We start from the raw sequence: 26,544 nt of genomic DNA, 5'->3' as shown, positions 1-26,544 counted from the left end.
TCCTTTTAACCTTAGGCCATTATCCCTTGTCTGTGTCTTTTACCCTTGGAAATATGCGTTATGTCCATTTATAAGAATACATATTTTATTTAAGATGTTTTTAGTGTGCCCTGTCTCCCTAGGTGCTTTGTATTTCATTCATGAGGTCCGCTCATTAGAATTATTTTTTCAACATGTGTTAGCTTGTAAAATGACTGAATTAATCAATGAAATTATTAAATAACTTACCAAACAGAGCTAACAGCCTCTAGACACTGGCTGGCAGCACAAATGTTGGACAGTGCATAACTCAAAACTAACGGCTTTCACCACTCAGTCATGCATGCCTTGCAGGAGTGCAATTCAAAACCATGCCCCTGGTTTGGTATGCCAGCTTAATTCAGGACCTATAAGTTGTCTCTGTCAAGTATTATTTTAATATTTGAGTTCTTAACTTGTGGAGAAAATGTGCTCTTTGGAGCACCCGTTAAAAACTGCTTGTATGATGGAACCCTCTGTATCACCAACCACATCAACACGGCACATCTGGGAAGGGATTTCTTGTGCTCCAGTGGTCCAATGATTTTGGCTTCTTGGAATTACTCTGGCCAGCTTGGAAAGCAGACATTGATGGTTTGGAGGTGTAGTGGGGGCAGGAATCGGAACAGCCTGTGGAGCTACTTTTGTGGTAGTCAGTACTAGGGATAAACACAGGACACAAACCACTCATATATTGCGGATAGCGCCCTACTGCACTGATTAAACGCTGGATCCTACTGATTACACTCACTAATATAAGTATTTGAAAACCTAGCTGTTGACTAAGCACTCTTATAACAAAGATGTCACTTGTGTATGAGCCTACCACTCATCAATCACAGTATCATGCCAGATCTCAGCATTTTTTAATCAAAAGAGAGTGAACGTAAAGATTTGCTGGTGTATTCATGTACCAGTATCTACACGAAACACTCAACCAACATTTGCCACTGTTGGTGTTAAGTGGTCACTACAATGTTGTAGTAACGGGCAGCGTCATCATTGAGTTTCGCACCTAGGTACTCGCTTCCCTAGGTGAGTACGGCCTCCTTTCGAGGGAAAGTACTGGTGGCATCAGCACCGCCTGGTCCACAAAAGACGCAGACACGATCTCCGGATGAAATGGACATCTCTTTACTTGGCACGGCGTGACAATGCCACATGACAAGGCCGTGGTATTTGTAAGTCCACTTGCTCCCCAGCAAATTACTTTCCTTTAAGGCGGCCTTACTGTAGGGGAGAACTAAGCATCACTCAGCGAGGTGGTGACAAGGCTAATTATAATGTGACAAGTTTAATATCAGACTGGAGCCATAAAACTCCATGTAAATAACTAATGCATTTGAAGACTGCGTGCTTGTTTCCCATCAAGGTAATGGGGTTACTGAATGAATATTGCAGAGCTGAGGAAGGACTTCACAGGGCTAAGAGTATATCAGAGTACAAGATCAGCTAGGCTTCCCTAATGCACAGAAGGAACGAGCTATGAGGCTAAATATGGCAAATGCTCTGCTTGCTAAATCTCTTTGGATCCGGTTTCAACACTATATGACATTTCTGCTTTCAGGCCAGGCTGGAGGTGATGCACAAATCAGGTAAGGTTAAGGCTACATTTAAAAACCCTTGGATGTGCTCGGTGATCTGCACAGCTATGCATTTTAGTGGGTAATAAACTGAAAGTCATTGGATACAGCAGCAGGCAAACCTTTCGGAAGGACTAAATGGTACCATTAAGCGAGATTTCTTGCAACACAATGAAAATAAAACTCAAGGATGTCCAAGTGATGTGAAAACTGTTTTATGCTGTACTTATTTAATCTTTGCATTTCAAATATAAATTCGAAGCACATTTAGAAATACGGTTCCTTCTACTGTTTTACACAAACAGAACCACAAAGGAAGAACATGGTACATCGCTAGCAGCAGGAAATTGGGCTTTGAGCATACAGTTATCTTGGTGGTGGAAGGCTTTGGAACTAAATTACTGCGCCTGATCTCCCACCTTTGTAGGACATAGCTGACATTTTAAAGTCAGGCACTTGCAAGAAAAAGAAAAGAGACCACGTTATCGTCTTTGTTTTCGCTTTCTTTTCTAAAGTTAGCTTTTGCTTTATTGCGAGGGATCACTAAGGTTCCTGCTATTGCAGTTAAAACAATCCACCCTCATCCCTCAATTGTTCATCATGGTGCATATTCCTACAAGCAAGCACCCACTTTGTCCCCAGCTGTTCACTGGCTATATGCCATGGCTCAGGTCACAGCACACAGGCTTTAGTTACAAATGGATGCCGAGGACACTTTGATCTATCTGTGACTGTCATATGGTGGATAGTCAAGCAAGCAACAACGTCTCTGAAGCACAAGTTTGTTTGGATAAAAAAGAGCTTCTCGTGCCCAGGTGGTTGCAAATGGAGATCCATTTGGTAGGAGACTGGATGCAAGCACCACCTAGTTGCTTCGGACCACCACTGCCTCAAACACTAACGAAACTGCTAATCCTCTTAGACACCCCGCTCTCATTCAATCCACAAATCACGGTGGTGGTGAAAGGATTAAACTACCAAAAGCATGCCTAGGAATTACCCACTTCTGCCAGTCAGACCATTATGATAATCTGTGCAGATCTTCACAAGAAAGCAATTTCAAAACACCAGAGACAACAAAACAGATAGCAAAGAAGTAACTTAACCTTCAGAAATGTGACCAAGCAGCAACCATTCTTAATATTGTCCACCAGTTCCTGGGAGCGCAAATAACTAAATTCAAGACACTTGGAAAGAACATCTGGGGAAACAAACCCATGCATCTTCAGAAACTGGCTCCTGACTATGCCTCTCTAAGAGGTTTGAGCCCTAGTCATTCTCACATTCCGGAAGTGCCAAAGACCACACTTTCAGGGAAGCTTTTAGGAAAACTTTCAGATTCTTAACTGTGGATCATTTATCTTTCTCCATGTGTTTGTCAAGCGACAGGGCCCTCCAGTTGAGTTCTAATCAACTCAACACCCACATGAGATTAACATCAAACCGTCACACACCACGGATCTTTCACTTGCCCATAGCTAAAACCTCCATACAAGAACCCACTCAACACAGAATACATTTTGCAGACTCAGGCTGCCTCCGATGTACCTAGAAAGCCAGATGTTTGGCGTGTAACAAAATCACTAAAATGACGCACTATTAGAAAGTTCTGGTAGTCACATAAAGTAGCCACTTGCAATTTAGAATCATTATATTGTCATTAAACTTTCGCTTTCCAATGAATGTAAGCTATATTGACTTCTGGTTTCATTTTTTCTTTTCTAAGTTGCTCTGCTATATGTTATCTACATTTGTATAGCATGCAACTGCCACCAGTGTGTGTTGTACCCAACAGACAGATTACGAGACAGGCACTCCATTCCGACCAATGCTCTGATATATTTCAGTCAAATATTTTCTTTTTGATTTGCATGAGAATATTGAAGAGCACCAAAAGAACCCTTTGACCTTCAAGTTTTTGCAACAAGGACCTCGCTTGTACAAAATCAAGCCCTCAAATGCTAGCTAAGTTTGGCACAGTCCCCTTCATAGCTTTAGCGGTGCTGTTTTATGAGACAGATGTCAAGGAACCATTTCACAAGACTGATGTCTCCGTGTAAGCCTACTTCAACACGGGTCTGGTAAAACCAGCCTACAAATTGCATCTTTTACTAGGGAATGCACCATCAACCACCCGTCATCCTCTCTAAATGTCCATGCAAATTCATCACTACAGCAATAAATCATAAAAGCGACGTTGAGCACTATGACCAGCCCTACGAAAACCAGATGCCCCATTAAAATGTGACATGCATTTAACTGCAAGTTGTCGAAAGAGGCTGGGACTTACTCTTTAAAGAAAATCAATCTTTGTAACCAGAAGCAAAAATTAACTTGGTAGAGAAAGCTGAAAACTGGAAAACATATAGCTTCCCCTTTCCCTTCTGAAAGCTACCGCTTTGCTAATGTGAAGATATTTAAGCAGCAAGAGCAGCACAAGCAGGGATGTGAAATAGCTGAAGGATGGTTAAACAGCCCATTGCTGCAACAGAGAGAGGTGGAAAGGAATCGGTTGTAATCCGCACCACGCATTCCTTACTAGACAGGATATGACCTTTGAGGGAGAGTGGAGCTGTGCTGCCCTGTACAGAACTCCCAAAGAAACTCAACCACCGCTCCCCAAGTGCAGAAACTTTAGCCACCCAGTCATCCTTTATCGGCAAGGACACTGAGGGTTTCCGACAATCTAACATACAATCTAACATAGCTGAGTGAGGGGCTGAGGTAAGTGATTTCAGATTGGCTAAATGGCCCAGAATTTCAGCCTGATTTTCAACCAATCAGAATTTCTCTTGCATTCACGCCAATCTAACTAGTCGTGGGTAATCAGAGGGTGCAAGAAGAAAACACCTGCTGCATTCCGGGACCACATGTCCTGGCCAGCAAGGCTGCCAGAGGCCAGGTAGTGTTCTAGTGCACGCCTGCAAACTATTTTGCTCACATCTAATGATCAAACGCAATGTTTTCACAGCAAGGTGTGATATTTCACATGAGAGTGTGAAGAATACGGACAATGCCACTCGATAAACATAACAGAGATGTTTTTGAGAGGTAAGAGATTGGTATTAAAGAGTATCAAAGAGTATCAAAGCAAGGCGTGCCCAGCCATGAGTTGATAGTGCCAGTACTCTCCCTTGGTCATTTCTCATGTCTCTCTTATCCGAAGGGTGCCACACACACGGTGCATGAGGCAGAAGCCAGAAGGCTAACCCAAAAGGAGGGGTTTTCCTCCATATATTTCTTAGCAGGAAGGAAGCTCAGAGTGATGGTGTCTGTTGAGAAGTTCTCTCTAATTCAGTCAGCCACAGAGAGAGAAATACAAAAATTACGCATGGAAAGCGAGAGTAAGTAAAAACGACAGGTAGGAAATAAACAATGTAAAGAAAACTGCAACTCACAAAGAGCGGTACATGCTCCTGGACATACAATTGAGAAGCACACGACTGTGAGCTGGCTGTCTAGATGATGTGCTCTTTATAAACAATCTCAGTCATTCTCTCATGCACTCCTCAAGGTGCTAAATAGCTGTAAAAAAGAGTAGACTAGGCACAATAACTTGTTTTTATCAATGCTTCATACCACAGTTTTTGTTTTTTTCTTATTGCTTTATAAAAACATGTTACCATCGCTCATTTGAATGGTATTCAATTTATTGACCTTGAAGGGTTAAAATATTGAGATAGGGACCTGCTGAAAATACCATATAACCAATGGGTATGCAGCTCACTGAGCCTTCATGCCAACTCCAGTGGGGCCCGGCGGTGTTCTCCGGATCCCACTGTGCTCTTATGTACACATCTATGTTTATGGTGAATGAAACAAGCAACAGCAGCAGGATCAGTCAGTCACCTCAATCGGGCACACCACAACATTACATCATTCATGTAAAGGAGTAGTTTAAGGCCTTTATAAGGAATTCCCTACATTTTGGTGCATGGATAGCAGGGGTCAAAAACACAAATACTGGCCAGTATTCCCACACCAAACTACAGAGATAACAAGTAAATTCTCTTGGAATGGGGAATAACACAAGGACAAGGGAATGTCAGCTCCAGTTCCTTGTGCTTTTCTGCAGTCCATGGACATAATGCACCCACACTCGCATTCACTCGCTATCTGCTTGACGGAAGTGGTAAAGGCATGGATGGGTTTTATTTTGGCTTGTGTGCAGCTAGCAGAGGAAGGAACATGAGTAGAGTTTGGAGGAGTGGTTTTGTACTCCCTCCATGCTGCGGATGAAGGGTAGGTAGGTGCTGGGTGCATCAGCTACAAGCATGTCCAGCACCTCCTCTGTGAGGTCCAAGTGTTGTGTCTCCAGGAAGAGATTACCCAGTCGGGGATTTGCTGGCTGGCAATTCCAAGCTCGATGAAAACGTGTTATTGCCCAGAGCAATATCTTCATCTCGGATACTGCCCCCGGCAACTCTTAACAACAGCTTAACTAGGGACATAGCTGCATGTTTTAGAAATGGTCCCACAAAGAATGCTACAAAAAAATATACATGCAACATTTGCCCTAGTTTAGTTACGTGACCTACAGCGCCTCCTTGAGTCAACACCTTCCACTCTTAACAATAATGTGCTCATTCCCTTTATTCCATCACCGTTTATTTCCATCGTACCACTGTGCTTTCTGCCCAACAATGTCCTACACCCAGACTTCCTCTTCCCCTACCAGATGGTCACGTATACCCAGTTCACCCATGTACCTGCCTACTCTTGAGACAAAGACTCTATGTGGTCTCCAGCTCCGCTGTCTGTTTTATAAATGCGGAGATATATGGATACTTGGAATTTAAGCTTGAAGAACAACATAGTATATGCCACTGGGGCTTTTATCGCAAGCTAAACATTCTCATCAACTGGGTCATTATCACGCTTATGCATGTAGGTACGTTTAGGGTCTGTGTAAACTCTAAGGCAATGGAGTGCTGAATACAGAGCGGGGATACACATGGGATGGACCATGAGAGTATATCAAGCGGGAAGAGGGAGAGCAGAAAGAGAGTTGCCTCGGATGGGCTGGGGCAGAGCTTAATTTGAGCCAGTTTCCAGAGCTTGGCACCGGCACTTAATTCTAAGCAATGGCACTTTTGACAGTATGACACATGGTGGCGCAGTTTGTCTAATTTAGAGCCAAGCACAATAGTTTCTTATTATTTCAATATATATTAAAAATCTCCAATACCTGTTGCAATAAGCATTCTTATAGCTTTGGGAGCCTGGAATAGTCAGAACTGTACACTTGTAGAAGTGTGATGGATAGTAGTTGTGTTGGTAGTGTAACTGGAAGTGGTGACAGTGGCAATTGGCGGTGAAAGTATGAGTGACTTTGTGACGAGAGCCCTGGCACTTATTTATTTACAACTTAAGCACTGGGGCAGGGTAATGGGAGGTGGAGAGGGGGAGGAGGAGACAGGTATCGACTGTCTGATCTAATAGTACACCGTTGAGGCACTCATCGAAAAGGCTTCTCGGTTGGGGCATGTAGGGTCAGGTGAGCCCAGAGCATTATAGTGTATACTCCAGAATGAATCCCAGGCCACAGGTGTCTTTGACACTAGGCCCTAAAAATTATAAGGAAAGCCTCATATTATTAGGATTCTGGTGCACACACGCTATATGCTGGGTTGCTTTGGGTTTAGTGGAAGGAAAACAAATCTTACCTCGAAATCATTTGCTTTGTTGTAGTGCATGTTCAGAGCTCTGTAGAGCTCGCAGTCGCGGGTGATGGACAGCTCGTCGGTGCTTACGACTCCGTCGTTGATGGCCTGACGGGCATACTTCTCCATCTGAATGTAGTAAAATTCACGGAAGTTGCTGAACCACTTGATGAGCTGGGAAGTGATGCATCTGTTGAACTGGTGGTTATTGATAAGAAAAAAAGGAGAAAAGTCTCATGAGCGCTTCATAATGATATATGCATTGAATCAAAATGCAGATCTTCCTATGTGGTGCCACTTCACCCAAAATCCAACAAAGTATTCAGAGATACCCCTAATACCTCAAACAATTCCAATTAGTGCCTAAATAAAACTACCAGCCACTAGAAATGTCAGAACTGTACAGAAAGTGCATAACATCACTTAGAGAAAAAGGTACGTTTGCAGACAGGGGAAATGATGTATCACAGGAGTATGACTAGTCTTTAAGCAACTTGGTCACTTTTGAAAAATAAAGTTTAAACTGTTGAAACGTTTTGGCATGAAGTCCTAAAATCAATTATCAATGAGGGACAAATATCGTTCTGATAAGCTTCGCTGATCCATTAAACTTTAATTGAAATATACTGATTTTCTCTTATGAAGGTGAGGTATTTCCATCTCTTCCATCTCTTACATGGCAACAGCCTCAAAGAAAGACTATGTGCTGTTGTTCAAATATTCGTTTTCATTGGCAGGGTGGTGTGTTGCGTCACACCTACCATGTTCCTTTATGTAGATAAAATGAAGCCTTTCAGATCATTCCCAGCAACAACTGCTCGGAGAGATTGTCACTGTTTCCGTATTTATTTAGCAGTTTTATAAAGTACCGTGCTTTTGGCTGGTCAGTTATGAGAGGTCGTGGGTGGTAAAAGCCTGTGCATAGGCAGGGGCGCGGAGGCAAAAGCGCGGTGAGCAGTGGGATTGAACCCTTTGGCATCCGCTATACTGGGAGGATGTCCATCAAAGGCACATTTGAAGAGTTACATTCTCGTGAGTCAGGTTCTGCCCTTAGATCAGAGTTTGCTTCCTTATGTAACTTGTGACCCTGACTCCAGGGACTGGCATCCATGTATGTCATTTAGGGGTCACCATGGGTCGCAACTGCGACCCCTGGCTTGCCTCTTGTGACCCCTGGCTTTCCCCTTGTGACCCCTGGCACTGCCTTTGCAACCCCTTGCCTCAGTGGTGCCAAATTCGGTGCCTGGAACACAGGGGCTGCTCTTCCTAATGGACGCAAGTTGGAGCTCCACTTGCCTGGTTTAGGTAAAAAAGATATATACAAATAGTGAATAATAATATTCACTATTAGTGTAATAAAAATGGAGTACATTACCATGACCTTATTTAGAAGCTAAGGTAAGTAGAAAAGGCTGTTAAATGTATGTTGTATGCATCCTTGCGGGTGAGAGTGTGTTTTTGTGCGTGAGTGTGTGTGAATGTTTAGTATGCCTGTGTGTGTGAGTTAAAGTTGAGGGCAAATGGCGTGCGATGTCACTTCCACCACCCCAAACATTTTGGTGAATTGACGTCCATGCTGGCATCCCTATTTTAGGTGCATATATGTATCTTGATTGCAGTCAAAGACTAAAGGGTCCTAAAAGGCAGATTACGGGTGTCAGTCTCTGGAGATATCCCGGACGTGTTCCCCAAATAGCCCTGCCCACAGTGGCGAGGCTCCTCATGGATAAAACTGTCAGCTTTTTGATGCTTGCATCACTGGGGTGGAGAGATTTTAGTGCAGGCTAACTGCGGTTGTGTTTTAAAAAAATTAAGGAACATTCAGCCTGATTCATCATTCACCCGTTTTGCGAGCCCCTAATAGCGATTCATAGCGAATCGCTATTAAGGACTCGCAAAACGGTATTCATGTAGGAATTGCTAAATAAATAGCGATTCCTACACATTCCTTATTTGCGAGTAGCAAATTGCTAATCGCAAATAAGGAATAACTCCCCATTCATTCCTATGGGCCAAAAGGTAAATGGTGGTAAATTGCGACCAAATATTGCGATTTCGCAATTTCTAATTGGTTGATGAATTGCATTTAAGGAATCTCTATTAGAGATTCCTTAAATCCATTTCCTCGCAAATATGCGATTTCGGTAATAGAGATTTTTGCATTTGGGATGATGAATCCCAAATGCAAAAATCGCACTCGCAAAGGGCCAGATTCTCAGAATCTGGCCCTTTGCGACCGCAAATCAGCTTGATGAATCAGGCTGATTGTTCCCACCGAACCCTGTAGTGTTTGAAGCGCGTTGCTGAGTTACTTTGGTAGTGTACTTTGGCTGCTAACAATTTGATATCCGTAATTTCCATCTTTTTTTAATTCATCCTGTGATGTCATGTTTCTTCTGCCTTTATTCTTGCTCTAATACAAATAAAAAAAATCTAAAAAAAAAGAGTTTCTTTGGTAGTGTGGTGTAAGTAGAGTAGGCTTGCTTTAATAGACCATGTCTCCGCTAAAACTGTAAAGCCCGAATTTAGTCGTGTGAAAAAAAAGTTGAATCTGCAGCATGCCGAATAGCACATATCTCTAGCATTCTGCAGCTTTTGAGCTACTTACGAATACTGCATCTAGTCACAAATCTTCCTTGAGTCTGTACCACCAATTAAGGGCTGATGAGAAGAATTTCCACGCAGCACAGAAGAGTGTGCATCAGCTTTGTTGGCTCTTATTTATCATTTTTATACTGACACTGTAAAACGTGTAAAGCTATGCAGTGTTACTGCTGCATCAAGGGCTAGCCCATGTTTTTCCTTCAGTAGGGGGCTCTAATGAGGCTGTAGATAACCCAACCAAAATCAGTATAGGCTTAAGAGCTTCCTGCATAATTGTATCCCTACCCATTTCACACATTTAGACAGTGAGATGCTTCCTTTTTCAAGACTGCAACTGTATTTACTATGTAAATTCATTGTAGTGTAATGAACTGTGGTTAGGCATAACACATCACCTTTATTATTATAATTGATTTAACATTAATTAAGTGCATAGCTACCGTTATGCATCCCAGCGCTAGCAGCAGAACAGGAAAGAAAGGTTGGTGTCTCACAGAGTGAGATTCTGCAACAGCCAAGTTTTAAGATGCTTTCGGAATAGGAAATGGTGCGTCACTGTACGCAGGTGCAGGGGAAGGGTGCTCCAGAGTCAAGCTATATTATAAGAAAAGGATCTGCCCCTACTCCTCATCCTATTGATTTTTGGGATGGCTGCTAAACTCAAATTAGCAGATCGAAGGAGTTTCCTAGGACGGTAGAAAGTGATAAGGGGCCTATAAATAGAGGGGCCCTTCCCCCACAGAGTCTTGTGGGCTACACAGTGGGATTTAAATTGTATTCTCTCTAGAATAGGCAACCAATGTAGAGTCTTCAGACCTGGCTTAGCCGATAGCCGATTGATTTCTAGGAATACCAAGCAGCAGCCGAGCGGCACAATTCTGAACCACTTGAAGTTTCCTTGTTGTGGATTTGGGGTCTCCCAGGTAGAAGGAGTTACCATAGTCCACGCGAGAAAGAACTAGGGTCTGGACCATAGTTCTACACGCCCCCACAGGAAGGAGGGATGGAATTTTCCGCAGCATTCTAAGAATACCATAACAGACTCCTATCACTTCCACTGCTTCCTGGTCAAATGTAAGCGATTTATCCAGCCAAACACCTAGGCTTTTAATCTTGGTCTTAGGGGTCAGAGTAGGTCCAAGACAGATTGGCCATGCATGTTTGAAATCAGTGTTAATCGTGTTGCCCAGGAGCATTATTTCATTTTTTTCTCCATTAAGCTTGAGACATGAGTGTTGCATCCAAGTTGCCACCTTCTCCAAACAAGATTCCAGTTCAGATGGGGAATTCTGAGGATGGTTAAGGGATACTACCAACTGAGTATCATCCACATATGTGACAATTTTAATCCCATATGGCAAGATAATATCAGCAAGCGGTGTCATATGCATGTTAAATAGAGTAGGGCTCAAAGACGAGCCCTGGGGTACTCCACAGCGGAGAGATAGACATCTTGAGGTTGATTCTGCTGCATAGACCTGCAATGTTCTTCCATGTAGGTAGGACCGTAGCCAGATAATGGCTCCACCTGACACCCCGACATTCCTAAGTCTGTCAAGAAGAATATCAGGATTAACAGTATCAAATGCAGAGCTAAGTTCAAGTAGGATAATGGCTACTGCTCCTCCTTGGTCAATAATTTTTTCGATTCCTCGACTATGGCAAGGAGTGCGGTTTCTGTTCCATGTTGAGGACGAAAACCAGTCTGAGTATAATGCAGAAGACTATGGGACTTCAAAAAGTTGGAGAGAATCGAATTGACATATTTTTCCGAGCCCTTACAGACCATTGGCAGCAAAGAAATCGGGTTACCTAGAACATCAGGATTTAAGCTTGGCTTTTTCAATAATGCTTTCACAGTGGCATGTTTCCACGGGGGTGGGACTTGGCCAGTGGTAATCAAAAGATTTATTACGTCCAATATAACGGGAAGCACAACATCTTTATCTTTGTTCAGGAGGTGAGGGGGAGCCGGGTCGAGAGGGGAACCCGACTTAGTTTGAACAAAAAATTCTAGATAACTTATTCAGATCCAGTATTGGAAATTCCTCCAATGTGTGCTTTATGTGGTATGGAGGTCTATTCAAGAATGAAAGATAGCTAGGACAAGGAGAGCCAGGGAACGTGTTATATAGATATTGAATGTTTCCAAGGAAATATTCCGCAAGTTCTTCTCAAAATCAAATGAAGTACTAAAGAGTCACACAAAGTGGCATCTACCTACCAAAACCACACAAAGTAACAGGACCTAGCTGCATGGAATATTAACACCAAACAAAAACAGGGGGAGTCATTTTTATAACTTGTAACATGTGCAACAATCATGGGCAGCCATCTGTGTGACAACATTTCTGTACTGGGAGATATGCCTCAAATACAAAAATTGTGCAAGATAGGACTCAATAGCCTTTTGCACCATCATACAATACTACATCACACATTTGCGTGATCCATGACCCCATCGCTGCGTGATGCTTTGTAAACAAGCACAATTTTAGTGAATTCAAGCAGACAACATAACAAATTTTCAGGCCGCATTGTGTGAATGTGTGAGCAAAGCTGCCCCCATGACTATTAACTTAAACAGTCTTAGTTTTGCAGTGGAAATGTGGATAATCTACAAACACTGTTTGTTTATCTGTGCCTTGACCCTGAGGAGAAAACCTATAATACAGGGCTGCATGGAGTGCCTTACACAGACACTCTAATCGATTGGAATATTTCTCTTTACTATGCATGCAATACATCGCATGCCATTAGAACGCGGCTGTAACAATGACCGCTTTGTTACATCGCGAACCATTACATCGCAAGTCGTTACAACGACTTGCTGTAGGGGGGGCGCTGAACTTAGAAATAGTATAATTTACTATTCCTACTGTAGTTTGTGCAACAGCAGGGAAGGTATTGGTTCGAAAATCCAACACCTTCCGCCCCCTACAGCAAGTCGTTGTAACGACTTGAGATGTAATGGTTCGCGATGTAACAAGACGGTTGTTGTAATGACTGTGTTGTAATGGCATGCAATGTATCGCATGTGCTCTAAACGCTGTCTCCCAATCGATTGTTGCTGTTTTACATTTCTACAAAAAAAAATTGGGTTCAGAAAGAGAATCATAAATCTACGCTCAGAAGTTTTTTTATCAACATTTGGAGAAGATTACATTTTTTTTTTTTCACAACAGTTTACGGAAGTGCTCCGAGAAGTTGTGACTTTCAGAATTTTCCCAGGAGTACTTCTAAAGTCGTTTCTTTCATTTAATTTCTGCTTGAACAAACACAGAAGTGTAGGGGTAACTCTCTTACTGTTTTTAGGGTAAGAATGGTTTTGAGTATCCACGTTATGCAACACTTCCAAGATAGCCCGGTTTGGAATGCTCATTGTAGGAGATTTATTCAAGCAAAATCTATGTGCGCCTAATCTTTTTCCAGTATAAATTCACCTTTTTTGAATGTCAAAAGGAGCTTGCATCTTTAAGTGAAATATACACTACCCTAAGAACTGATGTAACATCTGCTCAGAGAGCTCATTCGACAGATATAAATGGACCTTTAAATCACAGAAAGATATTGCAAGGTCTAACAGATCTAACACCGTCCTAAAACACAGTGTCTTCGGCTGATGGTCCATCTCTGAGTATTGTGGTATGAAATTTTAACACAAGCCATGCGCCATCAAACCAAAGTTGAAATTTGGACATAATGATAGTAGCTTTAAGAAGAGGCAGTAAATGGTGAGTTTATGACTGAATACTGGATTGTACATAAAGGTGAGAAATACACGTAGATACGCGAAAAGACAGAAAATGTATGTGCAGCACAAAAAAATAATTACTGGACCAAGCAGGGAATTATAAGAGAACAGGTTGAAAGTATACAGCTGAAGACGGCACTGTAAATAATCCAATCTTCAACTGAATACCACAACAAGAGGGAGACCTGCTGAACACATGATTACTGGCAGGGCTCCATGTAAAGTTTTGCTTTTAGAGTGTTTTCCTCCATACATTTTGAAGTTGAGATATAAAAAACTTCTTAGGGTAATTACATAATTCATATTCTGGGTGAGAATATTTATGTAGGTAAAATAGTGAACAACAAATATGTATAATTGATACCGTGTATTTTATAAGATCCATGCTCTGTTTGTGGCTGATTTTTCAGGAAATGAAGTGTGCCTTTTCCACCCTTTGGCCCCTATTTAGATAAGGCAATAAGATTAAGAGAGCGGGGTTATTCTTCCAATTTTCAGAGAAAAACCATATGTGGAATGTATACCCTTTTCTTTTTACCCATCTTGCTAGCGCTGCATTTCAGACCATCTAAGGGACGAATTATTGTGCATAATATGTTAAACATCCAGCTTTATTTAGAGATTGGCAGAAGGGAAAACCTGGGAGGTATACCGCTCACCATATTTCAAGTGCCAGAGGATATAATGCACTTGCAATCCAACAGACAGGATACCCACCATATTTGTGACAGAGTATCCAGAGTAAACTCCAAGTAAAGCCCTTAGACCCTTCAAAGCATCTGTAAAGTCGCACTGCATAATAAATAATTATTTTGTAATGTTGTCTGCACATGTGTGCCTGTAATGTTGACAAGTGGTCTCCATACATGCTCTTCTGTGTGCATCTAGAGTACTGTCTGCGTATGCTCTATGACAAACCCAGACCTATGGCTTTGTCGATTATTGTATTATGTCTAGGAAAGAAAAAAGAAAGACTATCCAGTGATGTTTGAATCCCTGAGCCTGCTGTTTATTCAAAATATATTCAAATGTGTTAATTGTTAGGTGGGGCCTTGAGCACACAGCTATTACCTAGGTCAAGTCATACACTCTCAGAAAATTTACGAAAAGATCCTCCAGGCTGGACAATATGAGGTTGGAGTGTCAAATAAAATATCCCAGCTTCAATAAAAAACACGAGTTTCGATTGTTAACTTACGTTAGAACCCACAGCTAACCCAATATGGAGGATGCTGCTCCTCGGAGTCAATGAATTACGTGTTAAAGCTCAGGAAGTAATGATGGATCAAGTGAGATCGCATGAAATAATCCCTTGCAGACAAGCATTGCATGTCCGCGTGCACCTTGGACTTCTTTTACTTCATTGTCACATACATATGTGTTCCTGTTCGGTATACCAGGGTCGTTTTCAGGCTCATCCGTGTGCCAGGGGAGCTGTAGTGCTGCCACCCAAGGACAGACCCAGCTCCACAAGATTCAAAGGCACACCAAGTGTGATCCCCTGGAAAGCCTCAGAGCCACAGGAGACTGGGACATGTGTATAGATGATGCTAGATACAACAAAATAGCAATGCAGGGGATAAGGGTATCCGTGCAGTACTGGAACACTGCAAGACAGCAATCCTAGCCTACCACTCTTTTTTAGGAAAGGGTATTAGGGCCACACCACCAAAAGCAAACTGATTCTGCATGTGGTATTTCCCTGCCTGTTATTTAACATCTACATCCAGGCTTTAGGACTGGATTCCAATATGTAAATAACATACTTCATACAACTCCAACATAGAATATTACTGCTGGCCAAGTGCCAAAATGTGTAACGATTTTAGGGTGAAACGGGTGTACAACAGTTTCTTCTTCTCTTCTCTTTTTTTTCTTTTTGGTTACAAAAAGTTATACATAAGAATACAACAATCTGGTTATATTTGGGAGAGAACAAGAGTGGTTGCAAACGTAAACTAGCTCGGTTTGCTAATGATGTGCGGCCTTGTTTTAGTGATACAAAGGTTTTTGTACCTGCATTACTGGCTGTCCTTGATGAATTTGGTAGACTGGCCAGACCTACAGTTAATGAGACAAAACAGAGGTGTTGACATTGTTTAGGAAGGATAAAACCTGTTCTGAGAAATCATAGAGTTATGCTAACCAGAGTAATTTTTGGGTAATTTTTTCTCGCTTACAGTAAATAATTTTGGGTGTGTGTACATTAATTTCTGTTGATACTTTCAGATATTACAGGTGTCCTGCTACAATTCTATTTAATACTGCAAAATGGTGTGACAAATCAGATCCTCTTGTGGGATTTTAACTCTACATGTACATCAAATGTTTTTGGGGTCATTTTTAGAGTTGTGTGAACTGCGGAGAGGCAGCATAGGAAACATATATTTGAAAATGTAATGAAAGCAGATTCGAGTGGTGGTGTGTAGAAGCCCTGACATTGTGGCAAATTATATGTTTCAGGATTCAGGGGCAAAAAGATGGTATCTTATGCATCTGAACATATAAATGTTCCAACAAAGCATAAATGTATTCAGTTGGTGAACTTTAAGCATCCTGTGGGATCTCTCAGAGTATTCAACTCAGAGGTATTTTAATGCTAGGGACAAGCACACATGCTAAATGTGTTGATTAGGGTACAATTACATGCACAAATATATTTTGTAAATTGTGCGAACTTGTACTGGAAACATTGTTATGTTAGTGAGCATTTGGTAACCGCACGTACACCAAAAAGGTATCTTGGCTCTGGGGTAAATGGAGGCTGCTGCTGCAAGAGTTATTCAAAAGCTTGTCTAAACAGCCATGTTTTTTGTTTTTTCCTGAATTCCTCATAGGTCACAAAAGATCGTATTTCAAGGGGGAAGGTGTTCCATGTGTGGGAAGACGACACAGAACACCTGGCTCCACCCAGCCTCTTTCTTTTGCTTCTAGGGACAACCAGAAGATTGAAATGTGCTGATCTGAGCCGCTGGTTAGGGATATAGCGCTGAATTTTGTCAGAAAGGGAAGCAGGTATTTTACCCATGTGGAGATTTGAAGATTAGGCACCATGTTTTGAAAATGGACCTCTGAGTTACCAGAAGCCACTGTAGTTGTTTCCTCAAGGGTTGGACTTGGCAATATTTAAACTACCAAAAGGCCAGCCTGGCTGCCTGGCTTTGTATTATTTGTCATCTATGCACAAGGCCAGAACGGAGTCCCATATAAAGAGTAATACGGGACATTACCAATGCGATTACAATTTTATTAATTGCTTCGAAGGTAAAGTAGCTTCTTATCTTCCTTATTTTCCAAAGTTGCTGGAAACAGGAAGAGGTCACTGCGTCAATCTGACGCTTAATAGATAAATCTTCATCTATGAGGATTCTAGCAAAGTTGAGATTTTCTTTGTAAGCCGCCACAGGAGTCTGTGGTCCTTATCTCAAGTAGTGCCGCTAAAAACAGGTTTAATACATAATGACACATTACTCTGGAAATTCATGAACATCCAGATGAAAAGTGCAAGAGTTAAGTGTACACTGATTGATTAAGCACTGGCGTAAGACCCACCTGCCTGAGCAAGGTTTAGTCTGACATCATACAGAAGTGCCATGGAAGCCCACTCGTGACTAGAGAGGGGATTGGCCACGCCATGCTTTGACTTGCTACAGTTTATGACTTTTTTAGAGTGTACTTTAGTCTTCTTGCCTACCTATATGCAGATATGGTTGAACAAGAAATATAAACTGCAGGATCTAGCATTTCCTAGGATCATATCATACACTGAAGCTTTTAATTACAAACTCTGTGACTGGATGTATAATTGCTGATAGACACGGTTCTCTGAGATGAGCAAACATAAAATGTGTGTTCTTAGTAAAAATAAAGTTGGCCTTCTGCACTTGTAGATTCCCTACTTGAACACAGGAGCAGAAAAACACCTGGTGTATAATTTCTAAATCACTGCTAATATAGTGGTGCACATGCGTAGGAGCTGCTTCTAGGAGCTAGCTCTGGAATGCAGACCACTGGGTTCTAAAGGAGCTCTCTTACATCCTATGGTGTCTTTCTGGTCACCCTTTAGATAACACCTTGTGGGCTGGCGGCTCCCTCTGCACCGCAGGGCACAGATGAGGCTCGATGCACCACGCGCCCAGTCAAAGCCCATCAACAGAACGTGCCACTGCCCACAAACTGATACGCAACCCTCTGCCTTTTGTCATCAGAGGCATTCACTTCCCGTGGCCCCCAAGCAGATACGGACATTAATCAAAAAGCAACAAAGGACACTTATCAAGCGCAGCCCTGAGAACATGCAGGCCTCCCTCACGACGACAGCTCGGGCGCGCACCGCGGCCGCAGCCACCGCGCGAAAGTAGTTCCTGTGCTGCGGCCGATAATGAAGAGACGAGAATGCATGGCAGGGATCTGAGGACAGGGAAGCGGGCAGGCTGGTGTGTCTCCCAAAAGGCCAACTTGCCTCATAATTGCCGAGCAGTTGCAAGGGTCCTCGCAGATAATTGACCAGAAAATGATTAAGCCATCATCAAATCGCTTCTGCTTGCAAGAGTTCAAACGTGTACTTAACCTATCCAAGAATTATATTTTCTCTCCATGCGCCTGTTCTGTCTCTATTCAGCCTTGCGGGGAACCTGATTAAAGAGACAACGAAAGGACCCCCCTCTTATCTGATCTTCTGGTGGCCGATTTCAATGGGACTTAAACCCATTACGTTTTGCTGAACTTGGAGTTCTTTCCGTTTTTATCTCCGTGGCAAAAAAAACGCTGTCCAAATTTCCAGACACTGAGATAAGGACCACAGACTCCCGTGACGGCTTACTGTTCCTTTTTAATTCTTTTAGAATAAGAAACAAAACATTACAAAATGATAGCGGGCTGTCCACTGGGGAATGAACATTGCTTTGACATGGAGATTAGGCACCGGCATTGTTGCAAGACATTGTCCTGTATGGACAAGTGTACCGTGGAGAGAGAGAAAGAGAGAGAGGGGCCAGGGAAAAAGAGAAAGGACGGGGCTTTTTCCAGAATGTCCATGAATGACCTAATGGGGGCTGGAAAAAAATTAAGCGCGCGGGCCATTATTCGCCAACGCAGCATAAAGGGGGTTTAACGCCTATTGTTACGGAACCAAAAAGCTGGGGAGACAACAAACCTAACAACAGGCTCCCCAACCAAGAGAGACAAGTATTGCAACAGAGGATAACTGCTTGAAGAGTAACACTGGCCTAAACAACATAGCACCAATATATTCATAAGATGACTGGGCTTGCGCGTGCGGTGTGTATTTTGTTTATGCTTTCTAGCAATGTCGAAAATGATCTAGTTCATCATACTTTGGCCTTGGTAGCAAGAGGATACAAGAAGGATCAATTGCCGCAGAACGTAACAGGATGGTGACATATGTAGTGTTAGTGTGATGCTGCAAAAAACTAATCACTACTACAAAGAGGCCGTGCTTCAAGAGTGTCAAGACCTCTGCCATTTTGATTCATGCTTCCCACGGGGTACCGCTACTGGCGCGGGCTGAAGAAACTCCCTAAATATTCAATGAGCATGGTCAAAGGATATATAAAACAAATCAATGTGACACCTTAATCTGGTGCGGCAGCAGTTGAGTCAAGGGGCGGAGGGAATGAGATGCATTATTTAATGCCGCCCCGCTGAAGGGCCGTAAAGTCATGCTTCTTCACAGCTAAAAAGGATGTAGAACGTGCTGCATTTAGATCCCAACAAGATTCAGTCAGCAGATACAAAAAATACAATAGAAACTAGTAGAAGGGGGGAATCATGCAACGATGCTTGACCAAAAGAAAATAAGCCACTCTAATGTCAAAAGACGTGTTACTCTGGGGTCCCCATTGCTGAGGTCAGAGAGCTGTACCAGTGACATAGCTTCCCCTGCTACCCCCAGTTACGCCACTTGTCCGCCTGGTGGCAGTCTGCCCCAGGTGGCACTTTTTGGGGGGTAGCAGGTGAGGTAAGCAATTTCGGAAAGCACAAGGTAAGTGTTTTTCTTTTTATAAATCTTTTTTCCCCTGTTGTTGTCTGTTGACTCCCACCCTCCCCCGATCTTACATGCACCGGCCGTCTCTCGGTGGCAAACTCAGGGACTGCCCTGAGTGGCAAAGGTTCAAGCTATGCCACTGAGCCTTACTGCTGACTTTGCACACCCTACTGCTGACTCTTATTTATTTATTTATTTATGAGATTTTTATTGCGCATACAAATACCTGAAGGTGTCTCGGCGCAGGTATGAGCTAACACAACCGCAACAACAGAATTCACTGGTTAAACAGCCATGTCTTTAAGAGCCTCCGGAAACTCAACAAGTTGGGGGCGTTTTTAATACCCAGTGGTAGAAGGTTCCAAAGTTTTGGTGCGGCGACCAGAAAGCGTCTGTCTCCCCAATTTACCGTCCTTGTGCGCGGTACTGGTAGGAGGCAAGTGTTGGCGGATCTCAATGACCTTTTGGGAATGTAGAGCTGAAAAGCCTCAGTCAGAAACTTAGGTCCGACGCCATGTACTGCTTTATAGGCAATGCAGAGGGCCTTAAATTTAATTCGGCTCTCCACTCTAAGCATAGCTTGAACCTTTGCCACTCAGGGCAGTCCCTGAGTTTGCCACCGAGAGCTCTACCTCTGCCTCTGGAGGCCCCATTCCTGGGCCTCTACTACTGCCTCTGAATGCTATATTTCACACTCTGGGATCTCTGATGCTCACTCTGCGCTCTACCGCTGACTTTGGGGCAGTGCCGCAAACTCTGTTGCCTCTACTGCTGTCTCTGGGAGAAAAAAACTGCTGAATCTGGAGACTCTAGTACTGTCTCTAGAAACTCCAGTGCTAATTCTCGAGCGCTCTACTGCTCACCCTGGGGCTCTACTGAAACCCTGGGGCGCTGCTGCTGTCTCTGTAGGCTCTGCTGATGAATCTGTGGCTCTGCTGGGGACTCTATAGGCTCTACTGCTGTCTCTGTAGGCTCTGCTGGTGAATCTGGGCCTCTGCTGATGACACTATGGGCTCTACTGCTGTCTCTGTAGGCTCTGCTGGTGAATCTGGGCCTCTGCTGATGACACTATGGGCTCTACTGCTGTCTCTGTAGGCTCTGCTGGTGAATCTGGGCCTCTGCTGATGACACTATGGGCTCTACTGCTGTCTCTGTAGGCTCTGCTGGTGAATCTGGGCCTCTGCTGATGACACTATGGGCTCTACTGCTGTCTCTGTAGGCTCTGCTGGTGAATCTGGGCCTCTGCTGATGACACTATGGGCTCTACTGCTGTCTCTCTAGGCTCTGCTGAAGAATCTAGGCCTCTGCTGATGACTCTATAGGGTCTGCTGCTGACTCTGAAGTCAGTCTCTAATTCTGACCCAGGACTATGTAAGTGCTACCGAAGCTGTACTGCCAACTCAGTCCAAACCTACAAGTGACTTAATGAGATGCACTCTGCTACTGAAACAAGTTCTCATATATTAGCTGAATAACATTTGAGGAGCTTAACATCTGTGGTTCCCTTGTTCCTAGTCTTGTGGATATGTGCCGCTCTGACAGGCAGGCTAGGTGTGGATTCTGAATAATGACCAAAGAATATCGTGGGACCCTAATATCATAGACAGAATATCGAGGGCAAAAACAGCCAAAGGTAGGTATGTATAGATTTTCTTTTCCTCACTCCATGTATATGTACCTTGATGATGCATACAGCTTCAAGATACATACAACGGACTAACATATCCACCACTTAAAAGTTACTTGCATGTTTCACTATACTAATTCAACACTAGTCCTCTATGGGTCCCAGAGTAGCATGCTACTCGCCGAAACAGCGCTTCAACGCCTCGTCAGGGGTAGTAAGCGCTGTACAAATGCAATTACAATACAATACAATAAGATGGAGTTAACAACAGTAGATCCATTTTACCCTATATGAACTTATTTTTCAATATTGTGTCCATGACAGTAGTGTGCCACTCTATTCTTGTATTCGACATTCAAGGGTAAAATCAGCAAGCTGTTAAAAAGCGTACCATTGCAATCAGGTTTAAAGACTGGTATTCGGCTGTTTCAAGGGAATAACATTGAGCTTATTGTGAAAGACAGCATAAAAATATTGAGCCCCTAGACACTTTTTTGCACATCTAAAAGTGCCATCATTTATTATGAATACAGTCTTGAATGCATAGAAATTGGAATGCATATTCTTAGTAAAATCAAACCCGTCTACACAGTTAATGAAGATTTAACAAGATGTTCAGGTACCATGTGTTTTTCGCTTATGCTAGAAAATATCAGGATTTTTTTTGTTTGCTGTAGATTTGCACATGCAATGCCTCCTGTGAATTTCTATGGCACCCTAAAATTCGTGACCTTGAATGGCTATTTCCTCACTTTTATGAATGGCTAGGATACCTAATGTAGAAGTACCTATACGTTGCAAATGCTATTGCATGTTGGATAGCCATGACACCATTATGAAAATATTTTACCTTAGAATATATAGGGCCTCATTATAGTATAAATACTACCTGGATGGTGAAAAATATTAGGTGGAAAATGAAACAAAAGAAAGTACGTTTCCACCCACCTGAGTGGGAAATAAACTCTGTTTTTCACAGGGCAAAGTATTTCCCACAGTATTTTCCCTGTGGAAAAGCACAGAACGTCACCCCAACCTCTATGAGGTGGGTTTCCTGCCCGTGTTTCCCCCAATCACTGCCCATGGTAAGTCCAACAAAAGACTGAACAGTGTATCCCCTAACTATGCAGGCAGAGCAAGCCCCGGAGATCACAACACCAGCAGAGACAGGAAGTTAACCTAACTTGCTTGTGGTTGACCAAAGCAAACACATTATGCAAGAGGTCTATGGCGGTATACTGGGCTAGGAGGGAAACCTTTGGTGGCTACATTTTCCCTTTCCACTATCCCTTACAGAAATGGTGATCATGTTTTTACAGTGCAATATCTCTTCCTCTATCTGGAGTAACATATTCACCCTTATGCACAGAGGTAAAACACGTAACTGGGTAAATATCTAAAATAGATGAATCTAAAAATGAAGCCAATTTAACTTGTTCTGGAAGCTTTCTTGAAGTGCCTTTTGGTATCTGGCAGTGGAAAATTTTGAAAAGATGCCTTCGCTTTAACTCAAATCCAAGAGTGAACATACACTAAAACATTGGCAAACCAGTAGGTCTGACTTTGGCTTCTGACCTTTTGGCTACGCCAATGCTTCTTTTGTGTGTGACTGTTTTTGTACAATGGCATGCGTTTTATGAAAACAAGCATTATCTAAAAGCCAAAGCATTTCTATTTTTTATGCAAAAGTACACATTGAACCTGTAATCCTTTGCAATAAAAAAGGCTTCTTATTGTGCAGATAAGCACATTGTACAAGAGCAGAGTGCCATCACGCCAATGGCTTACGTGGGCGGATCCTGTTCCCCATGGTGTGTGCAGTGTTGGGCGGAAGCAAAATGTGCATGACACTACAGTAAACCAATTGATGAAGAGGGTTGTTTTAAATCCCCTATAAGCAAGTATGCATAGCATATATACTTTTATTAAAAACAAAAGGTCTTACCAAATCCTGCCCTACAAATTAGGCCTCACGGGATAAAGGTCGAACAATGAGGGATTGTGGTTAAGTACTTCAAACACTGATTCACCGACATGTCCATCAAATGGCCTAATGACGTAGGCTCTACGTTTAAAGCCAGGGGTTTTAATGCTACCCTCTGTGCAAAACTACTTCTGGTCCTGGTGCAGTCAGCAAGAGCCTCTGGCATAGACTAGCTGGCTCCATACTGAGGTCTGCGCCTGAAGGCAGGACCAGAAGTTCCCAGTCAGAAAGGCGAGTAAATGTCCATGCCCAGAAGTGAAAACTGAACATTTCCATTAGATAATTTGCTGGCGATCTATCCAGAACGTGTGAGAGACACACATTTCTAGATTCTGCTGCTAAAAATATTAATAACAAAACTTAATAATTCGAACTTCCTCTCAAATCCAGCAGTATTTGCTGGAAGTTAGACAAATGCTTCAGCTGACTTCAGGAGAGCATTGGAGGTAAAGTTCTATAGTGGCCACTGATAATGAGGACAGAGTATATTTCTACATATTGCACGACCTGCACACTAAAGGCACCATGCCAATGTATTCTTCTGCATATGGCAATGACATGAGTCCTAAGTCCAGCATTCTGCTTGAAGCCATGACCTGCGCGCCAAGGGAAGCATTCAGCATGTACCAATGTCATGAGTACTAAGGGCAACATTCTGCATGGATGTTCACTAAGGGCACCATATGAGGGCATACTGCCGTAATACCAGTACTCGCCCTTCTTTAAAACAAGTGTAAAAGTGCTTGATTCACTAATTGCCAAAGTTACCACCATTTCAGTGGGGCTTCTGGAAATCTGTGTGGCTTTTTGCTCGTGCATCTGTGTCGGATTCCAGATTTTAAATTGCTCGAAAGTTTTTCCTGAGTCATCTCACATTTATTGTGGGGTAAACGACCCATACCAGGTCTACAATATAGATATATAGGAAGGAACCTACTTACAACAAAAAGTGAGGAATGCTTAGAACAACCTTGAAGAGGAAGGGGATGCAGAGCTAAAAGAGGTAAAAGATCATCTAATGCAATAACAGGATATTGTTAATTGTGGACAAGTGAATGAAAACAAAGAGAACTAGTAGGTTCTGCTGTAGTGTGAGAGGCAAAAAACCTGATGGGCTGGAGAGATAAGGCAGATCTCATGTGCAAACAGCTTACTTAACATCAAGAACCCCTTTAAGGGGGGATGTTGCACTCATATAAACTAATAGATAGCTAGACAGACAGACAGACAGATAGATAGATAGATAATGTATACACACTTAAATGCAACAAGTGAGCAGTCTGGTTTAAACAATATGGACCTGAGTTTGAATTTAGTGGAAACAGACAATCCTCCAGGTTCTGGAGTGAACTCTAAATACAGAGTAGTATCCAGTGGATGAATTTCCTCCCTGATAGGGGTTGTATTATGGATTTAAATTCAGAGGGGGGATTCCACTCTGTATTTATAGTTTCATCCACAAATTGGAGGATTTTAAAATACGACCTAACCCTCTGAATGAAGAGATCAGTAGGCAAAATCAGTCGGCACTCGTGTGTCTCCTTCTGCTTCATCAGTTATGGCTCCACATAGTTGGTGACAGATGCGAACTACCAGGCCCAATGACAGACAATTATTTGGGTAACTTTATGAAGTTTAGGCGTGTTTGTTTTCAGATTGGTTGCAGAGTTTAGATAGCACAAAAGTTAAACGCTCAGTATGTGGCCCTAAATGACCTGGCCTAACAGAGACATCTTCCAGCATTCCATGCGATGAGCCCCCTATTGAGAAAGCCAAATGTTCACGCTTGACTATACTGTTTGGTGCTGTCACACATCTACTGTGCTGAGCACAAGCAAAGTGTTTTATATGTGTAAAGTTGAGTCAATCGGCAAATGCTCCTGACAAAAAAAGGGCAACTTTTGTGCCTTCCAATGAATTCATCAACTTATGTTGTTTCACCTACACTACAATACTTTCAAGATACCATAAAGCGTGGTGGAATATACTTAATGTCCCTTACTGTAACATGTGGTGAAGTAGACAAAAATGTCTCTGTAGAGACCTTCTTTCTCACAGTCCGGTGTGACAACACATCTGTGAACTCCTGAAAAAAGAAAAGAAAACCACGCTATGTCTCACAATGCAGGGAACATGAGAGTAGTGCCTGTGTTTATAAGCCACATCTAATAATGGAAGGCAGCCTACAATTATATGAATTAATCATCCAGTGGGGTTTATTTTCCAAACTAGTAAGCGTGAGGTCAGAGGTGTGAATATGGTTCTTCCCAGGTGATTGATAGGAGGGTGTCTGTTTACAAATATATAGCTGGTTATTCAAAAACAATCCCCAGGGATTTCACACCCACTTTGTACTCTTAACTTTAGTATCAACAAAGTTGGAACAAATTGTAGATAGGGTGAGAAAAACCCATCATCCCCCCAAACTCTAAAGGGGTTTAGAGGCAAGTGTTTCTTCTCCTAGAGGCACATTTGCCAGGTTGATGAAAAAATTACTGGCTGAATTCCAGTCAGCAGAAAAAACTGCTCCACTGGGTGAAGGCAACTTAATCCATGGGGTCTCAGTGAATTTCATAAACATTTAAAGTCTACTCAAATCACAAGAGGAAAGCTATGACGGGTAGATTTCTAACTCTCAAACATGCATTGGGAATTGGTTTCTAACATTTTCAACACACATCTAGGTCTGATTCGCACTGATGCTCACAATTATTGGTGATGATTCTAACAATAGGTAATTTAATAAATGACCAACAGCTAGTAAAAGACCCTCATACAGTCACACTTATATTTTGAAATATTAACGAATATTACAGAATATATCTTATTTATGGCCTCAAAATACCACATGACCTTCATGCAAATGATCACAGTACAATTTTAAGTAACATCCGATTTGAGGTTTTTATCTTACATCTCCAACTACACAAATAAACAACTATGTAACAATATATATATATTCTAGGGCTAATATACTAAAATATGCATTATTCAACAAAGTGAAATTCCTTAAATAAATTACTTAAAGTTTATTTTAGTACAAAAACACACAGAATAAACACAAAAATCCATCTACTTTGAAGGGAAACCTCGATGATTGGTTCTCAAAGTCTCTTCTGTTCCTGTCCGGTTGCTCTGAAAGTGACGTCACTGCTGGGGAGTGCTGATATTTCATTTCGGGGTTCCTGGATAGCACCTGTTTTCCGTGTTAAAAAAATGGTCTTATGTGGTATTCTTTAGGTGGACCAGTTTACAGTCTGACACAAACCATTACAACGGCTAACCCAGTAAACCCTGATTTCAG

At 42.4% G+C, this 26,544-nt stretch overlaps 1 protein-coding gene across 9 annotated transcripts in view; it reads right to left on the bottom strand.

Annotated features, from left to right (window-relative positions):
* PROX1 (prospero homeobox 1) overlaps window positions 1-26,544 on the bottom strand; it is a 482,982-nt gene that overhangs the window by 37,172 nt on the left and 419,266 nt on the right. For 4 of the 9 annotated variants that reach the window (XM_078649768.1, XM_078649770.1, XM_078649771.1 and 1 more), the window contains 4 exons: window positions 26,317-26,436; window positions 25,243-25,326; window positions 15,639-15,683; window positions 7,268-7,462 (listed from right to left, as the gene is read on the bottom strand). In XM_078649768.1, coding sequence (XP_078505894.1) covers window positions 7,268-7,462; window positions 15,639-15,683; window positions 25,243-25,326; window positions 26,317-26,436 — 444 coding nt within the window. The remainder of the gene's footprint in view (window positions 1-7,267; window positions 7,463-15,638; window positions 15,684-25,242; window positions 25,327-26,316; window positions 26,437-26,544) is intronic. The other 5 variants (XM_078649772.1, XM_078649773.1, XM_078649774.1 and 2 more) reach the window with 5 other exon arrangements.

The sequence above is a fragment of the Lissotriton helveticus genome, chromosome 6 (genome assembly GCF_964261635.1).
Source record: "Lissotriton helveticus chromosome 6, aLisHel1.1, whole genome shotgun sequence".
NCBI classification, from domain to species: Eukaryota; Metazoa; Chordata; class Amphibia; order Caudata; family Salamandridae; genus Lissotriton; species Lissotriton helveticus.
The sequence above is the reverse complement of the archived record's forward strand: the minus strand, read 5'-3'. Positions and strand labels throughout refer to the sequence as shown.